Genomic DNA, 15616 nt, shown 5'->3' with positions numbered 1-15616 from the left:
AATGCTAAACGGCTGTTAAATGCTAGTCCTTGTTTGCAGGAGTTGAGCCTGCCCGTGGTGGGCTCCCAGTTGGTGGGGCTTGTCCCCAAGAAGGCCATGCTTGATGCAGCGGAGTATTACATTCAGAAAGAAAACCTCTTCATCCTGGAGGAGGAACAGAAAATCAGACTGGTAAGGCCAGTGCCCATTGACATCCCTGCTCAGAAATCTTTCCCTGGAGGGAACTGCAAAGGATAGCACCTGAGCTGGCAGCTTCTTGCCTGTGAAAGGGTATGATGGGTTTCCCTGGGGTGCAACCTGGAACTGGGGTACTGCTGAGCCCTCTGACATACCAGTCTGGGCCCCCTCTCACACTGTGAGGCTGTGACAAGCTGCTGACTGCTCCAGGTCCTGCACTCGCACAAACATTTACACAGGCAGGGACACACTCAGCTGCAGTGACATGAATGCTTCTCCTCAGTCACTCATGAATTAACAATGGAGAGGCCCCAGACAGCTCCCCGCAGCTCCACTGCCTAGGACCCCAGAGCTGTACCATCTTGCCCTGGTCAAAGGCCTGACCAGTATAAGTTTATTACCCAGTCCTTCCCACTCTCAGTGTGGAGAAGACCATGCACCAGTTTTTATTCCTGAGCAGATTCCCCAAGCACTTCTAGCAAAAAACACCATTTTAGGTAAAAAAAAAAAAAAAAAAAAGTATTAACTGCTGAAAGATAGATTTTAAGTGATTATAAGTACTGAGCATACAGATCAAAGAGGGTCATATAAGAAATAAAACAAAAAAGCAATCTAAGCTTTACAAACTAGGTAGGGTTTAAATCAATCGTTGTCTCACCCTGTTAGCTCGTACAAGCAGGTTACAGCTTTTACATACACAGGCTGGAATTCTTCTGTCCCACGTGAGACCTCCTTTCCCAGTTCAGTTTTTGTTCCTAAGGTGTTTCCAGGTGTTCAGTTGCAAGGGGAGTGAGGCCAAGTGATGATGTCACTTCCCCTGTTTTATAGCTTCTTCCAGCTTGCTAGAAAGATCTTTGCTCATGACATGGGTGTCTGCTTCACTCTCCCCCAGCCCCTGGTTAAGCATCTTCCATTGCCTACATGTGATCCCTTTGGGAAACCTCCATCGTAAATAATTCCTGAGATAGTCCCTGGCGTGTGGATTCCCCTTAATGGGGCCATTAGTACTGTCTGGCTTCTTCATTGTTGTACCTGAAAGGCTGTTTGTGGGTGTTACAAGCTTCACAACATATTTCAGTAGCACACACAGAGCAAAACTTCATAACTTCCCATACAATGACAACACATACAATCCAACAGGATATTAATGTTCAACAGATCAAGACTTTTAGAATGATACCATACAATGCATACTTTGTACACAACATAGCCTAATTATATGACAGTGGTGAATATGGGGGTGCTAGGGTGTTGTTTTGGGGCACAGAGGATCACAGAGGGTCAGGTGTTTAGCTCTGATATCACACTTCAGGTTAATGTCTTGCTAAGGCATTTTGATTGGGTGGGTGAAAAGCCCTAGATAAGAGTTAGTTAATTACGATGATGATGATGAGGATGGTGATGGACAGCTTGGATGTATATCAGAACATATTCATGGCTGGGACCAATTGTAGGTTACTAGCTTTGATACTGTTCCTTGTAAAAACTTAACATTGACTTTTAGAAACGTGTACATGACTCAAGTGTCCCAAGTGAGGCCAGTCCTTACTGGCTGGATATTTACATAAAATCACTCGCTCGGAATTCCTGGCCATCCGATGAGCCCTGGAACTGAATATTCTGCCCCAGAAGTGAGCAAGGCTAATATGTTGATTCTGCCTTGATGAATGTGTCTTTCTTCATTTCAGGTAGTCAGTCGGCTGGGCCTGGATTCCTTGTCTCCATTTAACCCCCAGGAGCGCATTATTGAGTATGGACACCTTGTCCATTTTTTTTTGTCACTCTCCTTGTTTGTAGCCCGGGTGCCTGCAGCCTGCATCTGCTCATGAGTCTCTAAGAATAGCTGGTGACTCAATTTGCTGTTGCTCTGTCAGATCCCAAAGTAGCACAATCTTTCTGGGATGCCATTAGGATGCCTGTGTTCCTACAGGGTTTAAAATGCTCCTGGCTGCCCAATGAAATGTTGATTTCAACAACATTTTTGATGGAAAAAGTCGAAAAGAACAGCTTTGATTTTCTCATTTTGTTTCAATAACCCTGAAGTGTTTCATTTAGATAAGGTAAAAAAGTTTTGGTTCAACTTTATCACTTTAATTTTGTTTTGACTTTAAGTTTTTAATAAAATATAATGTGTGTTATGTTTAATAGTTGACATATTTATATATAACATATGTTAAAAATAAAATGAAACACTGTCAAAACGACACATTTTTACCTTATCGAAACAAAACAAGCTGACTTTATTGAAATGAAACTTTTCAGTGGTCCAAATCAAACTTTTTCAGAATTTTGATTTCATAGGAAATTTCAAAATTTTGGCTTTTTGTTCTAATTCAGAACGGTTTTTTTTCTCTTCATAATGTCAGAATTTCCCACAGGCAAGAAATTCCAGTGTCTGCCCAGTTCTAGTACTGGACAATGAAGTGCTGGGTTTAGGCAGCACCATCAGGAGCATCCAGGGTTTGCTTAGTAATCAGCATACCTGGCTTAACATGCCACTGCATATCCAGTTTAGCCAGCGTGGGTGTCTACACTTGCTGCACTCACACCTGCCAATCGCAGTGCAGACACACCTGCAGGGTTGTATGCTGCTTCCCTTCACCATAGTATCTAGCACCTTGCATGTAAAGTCATTAGCAAGAGCAAAGTTCCTAGAGGACTTTATGGAGTCTCTGGTTTATTGTGGAAGGGCTGTTTCCAAGAGGAAGGGTTTGCAGCATTTCCTAGAGCTGGTCAGACTCTGGAGGACTGTTCTGTAGCTGGATACCCTCTGCTGGCCTCCCTCCTGTCCTCACCCATCATTGGCCATTGCAAGCTGAGCCCAGCTGGTGGCTCTCCCCTGAGAAAAGCAGCATGGCCATTCCCTGTGGGGTTGGGGGAGGATGCCTTGGTAAGTGGCAGTGCCCAGTTCCTTCTCTGCCCTGAAGAGCAGCTCCTCTCATTTCACGACACTGCTGCCAGCTCCAGGATGCCTCTGCTCAGAGCAGTGGAGGGGATTTTTAAATGGGAAGAATTCGATTTTTGTGGGGATGGTTCATGCGTTGCAGGAGAGAGGAACGATCCCTCCTGCCAGAAGTGTCTCCACTAAGGGCTCCCCTATGCAGGCCCTGGAATAAGCAGTTCTCCTTCAGGACAGGCTGCTGCTGGTTTTGATTTCCCAAACTGGGGTGGAATTTCTCTCACAGATACAGCCCCGAAAGGCCCAGTGAATTCAGTGTGGCACCTTGCTGTGATGGTCTAGGCTTGAGGGTGCCACATGGGACCCTGGTTCAGGTTTCTGGTAAAGGAATTATCAGGGGCATTCTGGGAAGAGCCATTGGAGCATGGTTGGGACTGCTCAAAGAGCCTGGCTTTCCTGCAGTTGCTTGACACTCTGGCCTGGAGCAGGGAAGGGCTGAGTTCATCCTGATTTGCTGTTGGCAGGTACCTGGTGCAGAGCGGTCAGGCAGACAGAGGCTTGGTGTCCAAGTCTCTCCACACATTCGTGCATGCCGTTGGCGCGAGGTCAGCAGCTCCTGGGGGAGGATCAGTGTCTGCAGCAATGTCTGCTCTGGTAGGTTCATGCTTGGCTCTCCTGTCTTACAGCAGGGTGACTGCTTCGCAGCGGGGTGGAGAGTCTGCCCTGGGTGGGGTGGGAGCCCACTCTGAGTCAAACACTAACATTGTCCACAAGTAAGTAGTAGGAGAAACTGTAGCCCGGGGTTCTCAAACTTTTGTACTGGTGACCCCTTTCCCATAGCAAGCCTCTGAGTCTGACCCCCCCATTATAAATTAAAAATACTTTTAAATATATTTAACACAGTTATAAATGCTGGATGCAAAGCTGGGTTTGGGTTGGAGGCTGACAGCTCACGACCCCCCATGTAATACCTTGCGACCCCCTGAGGAGTCCCGACCCCCAGTTTGAGAACCCCTGCTATAGCTCGTCTGCCAGGGGGTGTTGGCAGCAACAGGGACTGGGCTCACTATCTAGGGGAATCTCTTTGACAATGCACACCAGAACTGGCTCGAGCCCCCATCTGGAAAACTACACACTGCCCTGGGTGACTCTAAGAGGCCATACCTCTCCTCTCACAAGCCCCGAGTCTTTCCGCTTGACACACATTTTCTTTCGTTATACAGAGGGATCACAGCACTAATTTGGGAAAACCCAGCAACAATGATTCCAAAGGATGCAAACAATGAGTAAACACCTACACTGCATACCCTGCACTGTGTATTTTGCCTCAGTTTCCCTCCTTGCAGTGTGAAAGTCCAATGAATGAATGCCCCTGTAACACACTGCTGCCCTTTCCCCTCCAGCCCTTTCCCCTCTACTGCACCCCCTCCCACCTAGTTGGCTGAGGTCAGCAAAGTCCCAGAATTGTGGGGTGTGGTCACATGGGTTCACCTTCCCCCCCCGCCCGGAAGGGGGATCGAGTAAAGCCTCTGCTGCTGCTCACTTGCTGCCCTTGTGGTCGCTGCAGCTTGCTGCCACCTTTGCCACTGTTCACCGCTGTCTCTGCTGCCTCCACCCCTTCTGCTTGCCACTTGCTGCTCCCTCTAGCTGCCACGCTGTGTTCTGCAGTTCCATCACTTGGCCTGCTCCTTAGGGACTTCATCAGCTAGTGCGTGCAGCCCCTGTGTTGTCTTTCACCACAGCACTGTCCCCACATTGGGTCAAAGGCTCAGCGCCTAGGATTTCAGCTGTTTTGGTCACTTACAGTAGATCCGCAGAGTTCCGGACCCCTCGGGAATGGAGGTTGTTCATAACTCGGAACAAAAGCGTTATAGGTGTTCTTTCAAATGTTTACAACTGAACGGTGACTTAATACAGCTTTGAAACTTTACTATGGAGAAGAAAAATGCTGCTTTCCCTGTATTTTTTTTTAATACTTTACGTTTAACACAGCACTGAACTGTACTGGCTTTTTGCGTGGGTCTCTGCTGCTGCCTAATTCCTATCATAGAATATCAGGGTTGTCAAAGGCGATGAACGTCAGGGTCTGAATGAGCTCTCCCCTGCCACCTAGTGATGGACTGGGGGAAAAGACCTCATGAGCAGGCCACATTTGCATAGACACGCCTACTCTGCCAAGGTTCTCAGCAGATGAATCTGCTTTGCCAAAGTGATCGATTATGGCTGTTTTGGATTAAAATTCACTTTAGTGTTGGATACAGGGTAATGAAATGTTGTTCTTATTGTACAAGTAAAGGGAAGCAAAACAGCGCTTAATATGTCCTACTTGAGGGGGGTCACCCTCACTTGCTAAGCACAGGTAATGATGCCAAAGCCAAGGTGGGGGGGGTGGGAATGGGTCCTAGTCCACCCCCCTGCTCAAAGCAGGACCAATCCCTAATTTTTGGCCCAGATCCCTAAGTGCCCCCCTCACGGATTGAGCTCACAACCCTGGGTTTAGTAGGCCAATGCTCAAACCACTGAGCTAAAACTCCCTCCTTCCAGTTCTAAATGGGGTGTGTAGTTGACTGGTCAGTTCATAACTCTGGTGTTTGTAACTCTGAGGTTCTACCGTAGATGAAACAAAGGCTCCCCATTGAGTCTAATCAGCTCTATCTTTAAACGCTGCAGGGAGGATCAAATGGTGTCTAGGACTCTTTAAACAGAGCTCATGCCACCCAACAGGAACACCCGTTCCCACCCCCCCGACTTGGCTTTGGCATCATTACCCGTGCTTAGCAAGTGAGGGTGACCCCCCTCAAGTAGGACATATTAAGTGCTGTTTTGCTTCCCTTTACTTGTACAATAAGAACAACATTTCATTACCCCGTATCCAACACTAAAGTGAATTTTAATCCAAAACAGCCAAAATCGATCACTTTGGCAAAGCAGATTCATCTGCTGAGAACCTTGGCAGAGTAGGCGTGTCTATGCAAATGTGGCCTGCTCATGAGGTCTTTTCCCCCAGTCCATCACTAGGTGGCAGGGGAGAGCTCATTCAGACCCTGATGTTCATCGCCTTTGACAAATAATACCTTTGCATTTGGGCCAGTGTAGCCACCTAGCTGAGGTCACTGAGGAAGCCTCAGAAGCCAGGTGCATGTAACGAGCAGGCACCCCCTTCCAGCAGCTGTCGGGCAGTGCAGAGTGCACTCTGGGCTGGTGGGCCTCTTGGCAATGGCATGTGGCAAATCAGCCTCCTCGGTGGCCCAGTGAAAGTGATACGTGGTAACTGTTGCACTCACTCGCCTGCGTCTGGCGTGGTCTCACTGCTGGCTTCACATTCAACTCTCTTCCGAATAGCGCTTCCTGGCTGGTTCTTTGGTGCCCAAGTAACCCTCGTCCTTCATGTGAGTGTCTCGCTGCACTCTCCCTGGGCAGGTTGGGGGCTCTTTGCCCAGTCACGGGCATGGTGGTGTGTGTGTCGTGGGGGGAATGGCAATGGCAATCCACTCAGGTTAATGTCTCTTGTGGCTGGAGGAGGGCACGTGCGTGGAGCTTTTGCCATGTCTCCTTGCAGGGGGCAGCTCTGGGCTGCATGGTGGGGCTGATGTCCTACGGGAAGCGTCAGTTTGAGGCACTGGAATTGGTCATGAGGAAGCTGATCCCTCCGTTCCATCAGGCCATGAATGAGCTGATCGTCATGGTGGACACGGACTCACTTGCCTTCAGCAGTTACATGGTGAGTGAGATTTGTAAGCACTGCACAAGCTGCACGTCTCTCCATTTCTCACCCCTTTATATCTGGGGACAGCTCGCAAGCCTGCTCTCTCTCTGGTCATTCCCATAGCGTGGTGCTCTGGGTAAAGCTAAGGAGCTATGCTGCAACTCTCCGCAAAATTTTGGCTGACTTGATAGTTGCCTGTGGTAGATTTCCTACTTGACCCTGCTTTGGTGGAGGGCTGAGCTTGCCAATGTCTCTTGGGCATAGACATAATGACAGATAGAGAGGACTAGATCCTCAGCTAATGTGAATCCCTGCAGCTCCATCGAGATCAGTGAGCCTGAGCAGAGTTCAACTAACTGAGGGCCTGGCCCTGAATTCTGAAATGAAACAGTTCTTAGATAAGCCAGAGTTCAGGAAAGGTGCATTGTATCTAACTAAGAACAGCCCCAAAGCCAAATTAATACAATAAACCGAATCCATGCGGATGACATTCCAGTGACCTTACAGGATACATCAAAGGCGGATCCTAAAATCTCTCGCGATGTAGCTGTCTTGTCTGTGCCGAGAGTTCGGCTCCACGGATCAGGCTGTGAGGAGAGAGGCACGCAAAGGACTTCTCCTGCACAGAGATACATACAGGGCATACCAGGGTGCTGCTGCGTAACAAGAAGAGACCCACGACAGAACCAGCGAGCACAAACTAGTTGAATGGAAGGATGACGTGGGCTGGGACGAGGGGCAGAGAAAGCACAGCTCAACATGTGAGCCTGCCCCTCACAGATCCACAGCCTGCTTGAGCTCTGGTGTCCAGAGCTGCTCCTGGGGCCCTGCCCCCCTAGTTTTGCACTCTGGCTCCCCAGGGTTGCATTGCAGCCATCACACTGTGCCGTCCGTTCCCACAGGTGTTCAGGCTGAGAGTCACAGCAAAGAGTGACCGGAAGGGTGACACACCAAGGAATGTCCTCACATGCCCAGTGGGACAGATTCCCTCTGGCACCAGCACTTGGCTAGGCAGAAGTGCAAGGAGAAGGGGGCAGTTCTGTCTTCTTCATCCCAACACTGAGGGTCCGCCCCAGCCTTCATGTGACTAAGCAACTGCCGGGCAACTTTATTGTGCACCGCAGGGTAGCGTCCTCAATGGAGGGTGTCTGGCATGTCACTTCAGCCAGCAGTGTGATATAAACACACTGCCCAGATGGAAACATTCCCCCTTTGTGCAGACAGGCCCATGCTGGGGTCAGGCAGTGGGGAAGGGTGAAGGCTCAAGGAGCTGTACTTTATCTGGGGTAGTTCTTCCATCTCCAGCATCCTCGGTCTGATGCCTGTTTGTTTGTTTGTATCTCAACAGGATGCAATGAAGCTGCCTAAGAATACGCCAGAAGAGAGAGAAAAGTTTGTATTGTGTGAAGAGCGAAACACAAACACTGGTGTATGATCCCCTGGGGTAGCCGCTGGAATGAGCTGAAGGCCAATGGCCTGATCCAGAGCTACTGAAGTCAATGGAGGGGCTCTCTTTGGCTTCAGTGGGCTGTGGCTCAGGCTCTCATTTTGTGTATGTGTGTGTGAGAGAGAGAAGGAAATCCTCACACCATACTGCAAAGCTAAAGTTTGGCTTCCCTCAGGCTTCTTAGGGGGGCAGCAGACCCAGTGAATTGCCCTGAATGGTGGGTGTTTGGGTGGATTTTTTTTGACATTTGTCCTACTTTCAATGTTTGTTAATCATTCTTTGTGTATGCCCCATGCTCTTTGGAAAGGCATATTGTTAACTCATCACAGGGTGGATCATTTTTGGATGAGCAAATAGAAGCTAAAACCAACGTATTTGCCTAATGGTTTGGCCAGTCTAGTGTCCATGGTGCGATATCACCCCTTCTCACAATGGTTTCCTTGCTTGCCTTTTGCAGTCAGGTTGACTTTATGTCTTGCCTTTCACAGGCGCACAGCTGCTATGCAGCAGGGGCTGAAGAAGGCTGTAGGTGTCCCCTTCTCGCTGGCAGAGAAAGTGAACGCCTTGTGGCCCATGTTAAAAGAGATGGCTCAGTATGGGAACCTCGCTTGCAAATCAGATCTCCAGGTACTGGCCTGAGTGCTGGCAGTGGGCTCAGAGTCTTTCGCAGCTCTTTAAGAAGTTTGGCCCAGCTGGCGTGCAGAATGGAGGAAATCTGCCTTTGAGCACTGGGAGGACTTGTACAGATTTTTGTTTATGTTGTTAGGAAGCAAACAGTCTGTCGATTACAGGTACTTGTATGACTCCCCTCACCAGATTGAGCACTTACAATCTGTAATGCAATCCTCCCCTCCCCCCGGAGAGTATTACTGCTATGGTACAGGTGGGGAACTCAGGTCTAGAGAGACTAAGTGACCTGCCCAAGAAATCTGTGATTGAGCAGGGAACTGAGTCTAGGTCTCCCAAGTCCCAGGCAAGCGCCCTGACCACTGGACCATCCACTTCTCTGCCCAAGCAGTGGAAAAATCCTGGTGGTGGCCATAACTTTTCTGACTTGCTACAGAAGTGCAGTGCCCCAGAGTCTGTCCCACATCCCCTGCTGTCTTGTACCAGCAAGATCCAGTGGCCAGGCTGCCAGAATGAGAGGTGGAGGAGCTGCCAGTGGCTCATCGTCTGAGTTTGGGCAAGTCACCTCAGCCAACGGGTTCAAAGTTAGCCACTGATTTTAGCTGCCTAAATCTTTGGCAGGTTCTGATGGCCAAAACCAGTGGCATCTTTAGAAAATGTTGACCGTCAGAAGGGGACAATAATGCTTCCCTCCTTTGAGATCTACAGCTGACAAGTGCCACACCTCATAGGAAGTTTGGAGTGTTGGTCTGAGTATCAGTATCTGGACACGATCCACTTCCTGGGTCAGATCTTTGCGGGTGTAAATCAGCCTCAGGCTGTTGAGGTTGGAGGAGCAGTGCCAATCTACAGCAAGGAAGGGCAGCCCGGCATGCGTAAGCTATACAGGTAGCTCCTCACACATGCCTTTAACACTTGCATTCAGGTGGCAGCTAAAGCACTGGAAGCGGGAGTGTTTGGTGCCTATTTCAATGTGGTGACCAACCTGAAAGATATAACGGATGAAGCCTTCAGGAAGGAGGTAGGTCACTCCTCCAGGTGTCCCCCAGGCCCTCGCTGGGGACACAGGGTCCTGAGGAGTCATAATGCATCTGAACCTTCACCTGCCCCTGGGCTGTTGCCCAGTGGGGGAGAGAGGTGTCAGGCGATGGCACTGCAGGCTAGAATTACACCTCTCCTGTGGATACTCTCTGTGCCCTGGTTCATCCCTGCTCCAGGGGGGAGCACAGTGTAGGGCCCCCTACCCTGAGAGCTGCTTAACCTTGGGTCTGGCTGCCAGAGTGCTGTAGTCCTTATGGCAGCCTGGGAATAGCTGGGATGTAGGAACAGGCTCTCTCTTGTCCCCAGCACCCTCTCTCCTGCCCCCTGGCCGGCCCAGGAGCTCCTGCTGGGGGGTAAAGGCCCCACGAAGTAGTTCTTTGCTCCGAAGGGGGAAGCAGCCCACTTAGCCCCGTGTATGCCGTGCACATTGAGTCTGTCCCTCAGCCTTCCAGAGAGAGCCCAGGGAGTAATTCACAGTGCCACCCCCTGTAGGGCACGGGCTCTTCTGCTGCTCCCCTGCCCTCTCGGGAATTTAAAATAACGGGTAAGTTCAAGAGTATGAGAGAAGCACAGTTAGTACACTCCAGCCAGCCAACCTTGCGCCATCCCAGTGAAACACTGGCCCCTTCTCAGAGCCGCCCTGCCCGGCTGTGTCACTTGTGTGGTATCTGGTGCATCTCAGGGCGTCATAGCAATCAGGAGCCTCCTGAAGCTGGATGAGGGGAGCTCAGACAAATGCTGCATCTCTTGCCCTGGCTCGTTGGGGCATCCAGCACACCAACTCCATTGCCCTGCTGCCTGGGAAATGACTTGTACGCCAGCCATCCTGTGACACTCCCTGCTGCAAGGACCAGAGGATACTCTGTGGCACTGAGGAGGGACAGGATTTTTATTTCCTTTCCAATCTCACTTGTTCCGGTGCTGGTCCACTGTGCGCTGGGCTCCTTGCATGGGGAAACTGAGACCTGCAGAGCGGGAGGAGAGAAATGAGCCTGGGGCCTGCAGAAAGTGACAAGCTGTTGAGCCGCTAGGCACAAGTTTCAAAAGTTCCCAAGTGACTTAGGAGTGTAAATCTGGAGCCATAGCCTCCTAAGTCACTTAGGTGCTTTGGAAAATGTAACCTACTGCTGGAACCATCAAAAGCCACAGGCCTCTGAGCCCCTTCTGGGGAGAAAGTGTTGCAGAATCAGGAGATTGGGTGTGTGTGTGTGTGTGTGGGGGGGCTGCTTATCTGACCTTGCCCAATAGTGACTTCTCATGCTACTCACCCACTAAATGCCCAATTCAGGCCAGCTGCCTTAACCACATTAGCACTCACACCCACTTTGGACCCATTTACACTATGCATGTAACTAGGGTTGCCAACTTTCTATTTGCAGAAAACCGAACACCCTTGCCCTTCCCCCGTCCGTCCCCTTGTCCGAGGCTATGACCCTGCTCACTCCATCCCCTCCCTCCGTCGCTCGCTCTCCCCCACCCTCGCTCATTCGCTCATTTTCACAAGGCTGGGGCAGAGGTTGGGATGCAGGGGGGAGTGGCGGTGAGGACTCCAGCTGTGGGTATGGGCTCTGGGGTGGGGCTGGAGATAAGGGATTTGGGGTTCAGGAGAGGGCTCCAGGCTGGGGCAGGAGCTTGGGGTGTGGGAGGGGGCTCCGGTCTGAGGCAGAGGGTTTGGGTGTGGGAGGGGGTATGGGTTCTGGGCTGGGATGCAGGCTCCAGAGTGGGGACAGAAATGGGGGGTTCAGGGTGTGTGAGGGGGATCTGGGATGGGGCGGGGGTTGGGGTGTGGGGGTGGGGGCAGTGCGCAGAGCTGTCCCTCTGACTAGGAGCCAGAGGCAGATGCCGGCAGCTTCCCGGGAGTTGCACAGAGCCGGGTAGTGAGCCTGCCTTAGCCGCACTGCACTGACCGGACTTTTAACAGTCCCGTCAGTGGTGCTGACTGGAGCCGCCAAGGTCCTTTTTTGTCAGGAAGGTCCAGTCAAAAACCGGACCCCGGGCAACCCTACACGTAACTGACATCACTGCTGAGTTTGTCCTAAAGCGCGAACTGTTAACTGCAAGGGAAGCCTGCTGGGAGAGGGTGCTGGCCTATTCAGCCGATACGATGGATTGGGGGGGAAGCTCCTCTTTGGCCTGTGGGCTCTCGCGCCTCAGGCTGGGGGCGTCGGGCAGGCTCTGGAAACGTAGCTCACCATGTGCTGCATCCACATCTGACAAGGGACCCAGCATGGAATGAGGGGTATATACACAGTGTAAGAGGGGGGACCCCCGGGATGGGGGCTGGAGAAGAGGAAATAGTTCTGCTGCCCTTTCAGTGGGAAACAATTCACTTTCTTTTTACACACAGACGCATGGCAGAGTCTCTAGCTTCTTGGTGGACGCCCAGCAGAGCGCGGCGTTGGTGCTGGAGCTGCTGGAGGGCCGGGGGCAGTGAGAGAGGGGGGCCGCTCGTTGGCAGTGCTAGCGCTGAGGCCTGGCTTGGCTGGGCCCAGCTGCACAGAATACAAACCTGAAATGTTCTCGCTCCTCTTGTGATCTCTTCATGAGGTGGCTGTCCTTGCTCAGACAGACCATGCTCTCTGATCCCATAACGGGCCCATGGCTGCGGCCAGTGCACACTTCACCCGTGGCCGGTGGCCCGTACTCTGGGTCGTGCTTGTGGTGCGAAGGGAAGCAGTGTGAGCCGTGGAGGGGAGCTGATCAGTGGGGAACTCGAAGCTGCCCTGCAGCTCCCCGTGGGACGCCTTTCCCTCTATCTACTGCCTGGCCTGCCCATCCCTGCAACAGCATGGCTCCTATGCAGTGGCTTTGCCCTGGGCTCTCCCTGCAGCACCAGCCTTCCCCCTGCTGCAGCTGTGGGGTGGATTTCCACCTGTTACCATACGGCGTGGGCAGCACAGAGTGGTTGTCCCCTGCCCTGCCCCTTCCCACCCCATCCCGCACCCCAAAGTCTCCGTCATCTGCACAGGTGAGGCCTTGGAGGGCCAAAGAGAGATGGGACCGGGCAATGGTGGCACAGCTCTCCTCCTCCCTGCCTGGGGCCCCTCGGCCCTGGTTTGCCCTCTGGAGGGGATGGGGCTGCAGCAATGAGGCTGGGCTCCGGGGGAATAGGCTCATTTCTCCCCCTCTGACCTCACTGGCTGCATTTTAGGGCTTTTCCGGGGGGGAGAGTCTCACATGCAGCACATGGGCTCTGCCACACCAGGGCAGTGGCTCTAGCATTGGCAGAGGCCAGGTGATATCTGTGGCTGTTCCCATACAAACAGGGCGCCACCAACAGTGTGGCCGGGATCCTCCTGCGAGGGACGACCTTGGGTGCTCTGCTGGTGGGAAAAGGCCTGGCAGCACAACTCCAAAGAGCCAGACTGCCAGCGAGCCAGGGGCGACCAGCACCCAGAACCTCCACAGAGAGGCTGAGGCAACTCCTGGGGAACTGCTGGCTTTGCAGACAGGCCCTGTGATCTGTTTGTGGGGCAAATCCATCCCACCAGTGGAGCAATTTGGAAGGAAAACCTCATGCCCCCTCACCCCCCGCCCCTCTACTCCTTCCAGCAAGGCTTTCCACAGGAGAGAGTGATCCGGCTCAGCATTTCCTGTCCCAGACAGCCCACGGCACCAGATCTCAGTGAGGACAAAGATAACACAGCCAGCCCTTGCCAAGAGGGCATGGTCCAGTGACTGGTAAGAAGTTTTACAAAGAATGAAAAGCCTCCTCTCTTCTTTCAGTTTCTCGTAACTCAGAGCTGCCCTGTTGTCTGACCACAGCCAACTTCCCGCAAAGTTCGGGGAGGTGTTTTGAAGAAGGAAGAGCTGGGGACAATAACCACGCATCCAATGGATACTCTTTCACCACCTTAGCTATTTGGTTTCATGGGTCTTATAAGCAAAGGGAGAGTGACTGGTACTTTAATTTCCATAACCCCCTCGCTTTCATGGAGTTCATTATGCTTGCAGATAACCTTGAAAAGAATGACCCAGTGCACCATTGTGCTATAATGTAAGGCCCTTACTTCAGAATGGCCATACAGGGTCAGACCAATGGTCCATCTAGTCCAGTATCCTGTCTTCCGACAGTGGCCAATGCCAGGTGCCCCAGAGGGAATGAACAGAACAGGGTAATTTATCAAGTGATCCACCCCCGTCATCCACTCCCAACTTCTGGCAGTCAGAGGTTTAGGGACACCCAGTGCATGGAGTTGTGTCTCTGCTGCCCATCCTGGCTAATAGCCATTGATGGACCTACCCTCTATGAACTTATTTAATTCTTTTTTGAACCCTGCTATAGTTCTGGCCTTCACAATATCCCCTGGCAATTGGTTCCACAGATTGACTGTGCGTTGTGTGAAGAAATACTTATGTTTGTTTTAAATCTCCTGCCTATTAATTTTATTGGGTGGCCTCTAGTTCTTGTGTTATGAGAAGGAGTAAATAACACTTCCTACTTCACTTTCTCCACACTAATCACAATTTTATAAACCTCTGTCATATTCTCTCTTATGCATCTCTTTTTCAACCTGAAATGTCCCAGGTTTATTAATCTCTCCTCATATGGAAGTTGTTTCATACCCCTAATAATTTTTGTTGCCCTTCTCTGTAGCTTTACCAATTCCAATATATCTTTTTTTGAGATGCGGTGACCAGAACTACATGCAGTATTCAAGATGTGGGTGTACCATGGATTTATATAGAGGCAATATGATATTTTCTATCGCTGTCTTTACGATTCCCAACATTCTGTTCACTTTTTTGTCTGCCGCTGCACATTGAGTGGATGTTTTCAGAGAACTCTCCACAGTGACTCCAAGATCTCTCTCTTGAGTGGTAACAGCTAATTTAGCCCCCATCATTTTATATTTATAGTTTGGAAAACATAATCCCATGTGCATTACTTTGTATTACAAGAGTGAATTTCCCCTGCCATTTTGTTGCCCAGACCCCTGGGTCTGATACATGCCTATCACAACATATGATGTACCTCCCACAGTGCCCTAACTGCCCCAATAACAACGGTGTGGGTGAGACCAGGCAATCACTGCACTCTTGGATGAACGCTCCCATCACCTGTGGGTGAACACTTCTCACAAAGCGATCACTCTATCTCCAACCTCTGAGTCTTCATCCTTGAAGGAAACCTGCACAGCACTTAAATTCATCATTTTCCTAGACACAAAAAACCATGGTCTTACTAAAGACACTGGATTTATGGCTGATTACAACAATCTGTAACCTACTAACCCCCTCTTTTTGTCCTATGACTACTGGGGTGTTACCGTGTTACTCCACCTCAAATGGTCCTTTAGAATATGCGCTAACTACTTATGCTAAACTATCTGTTCAACCTTGTGCTTAGCTGTGACACTGGGAGTACCCTTCCCAGCCCTGAAGAAGAGCTCTGTGTAGCTTGTAAGCATGTCTCTCTCACCCCAACAGAAGTTGGTCCAATAAAAGCTATTCCCTCACCCACCTTATCTCTCTAATATCCTGGGACCGACATGGCTACAACTACACTGCATACATTTTGTTGCCCAGTCACCCAGGTTAGTGAGATCCCTTTATAGCTCTTCGCAGTCTGCCTGGAACTTAACTATCTTGAGTAGTTTTGTATCTGCAGAGTTTGGCACCTCACTGTTCACCCCTTTTTCCAGTTCATTTATGAATATATTGAACACCACTGGTCCCAGTACAGACCCCTGGGCGACACGACTATTTACCTCTCTCC

The 15616-nt window shown here is 50.7% G+C and overlaps 1 protein-coding gene across 1 annotated transcript in view; it reads left to right on the top strand.

Annotated features, from left to right (window-relative positions):
• The window catches only part of FTCD (formimidoyltransferase cyclodeaminase), a 43949-nt gene extending 31490 nt beyond the window's left edge, over window positions 1–12459 (top strand). Inside the window, exons 7-14 of the mRNA XM_038422178.2 lie at window positions 40–171; window positions 1866–1927; window positions 3601–3730; window positions 6636–6797; window positions 8131–8174; window positions 8718–8856; window positions 9782–9877; window positions 12245–12459. Of these exons, the coding sequence (XP_038278106.1) occupies window positions 40–171; window positions 1866–1927; window positions 3601–3730; window positions 6636–6797; window positions 8131–8174; window positions 8718–8856; window positions 9782–9877; window positions 12245–12331 (852 nt within the window). The 3' untranslated portion in view covers window positions 12332–12459. The remainder of the gene's footprint in view (window positions 1–39; window positions 172–1865; window positions 1928–3600; window positions 3731–6635; window positions 6798–8130; window positions 8175–8717; window positions 8857–9781; window positions 9878–12244) is intronic.
• The last annotated feature ends 3157 nt before the right edge of the window (window positions 12460–15616 follow it).

This window comes from Dermochelys coriacea, chromosome 11, assembly GCF_009764565.3.
Source record: "Dermochelys coriacea isolate rDerCor1 chromosome 11, rDerCor1.pri.v4, whole genome shotgun sequence".
Lineage (NCBI taxonomy): Eukaryota > Metazoa > Chordata > Testudines > Dermochelyidae > Dermochelys > Dermochelys coriacea.
The sequence above is the reverse complement of the archived record's forward strand: the minus strand, read 5'-3'. Positions and strand labels throughout refer to the sequence as shown.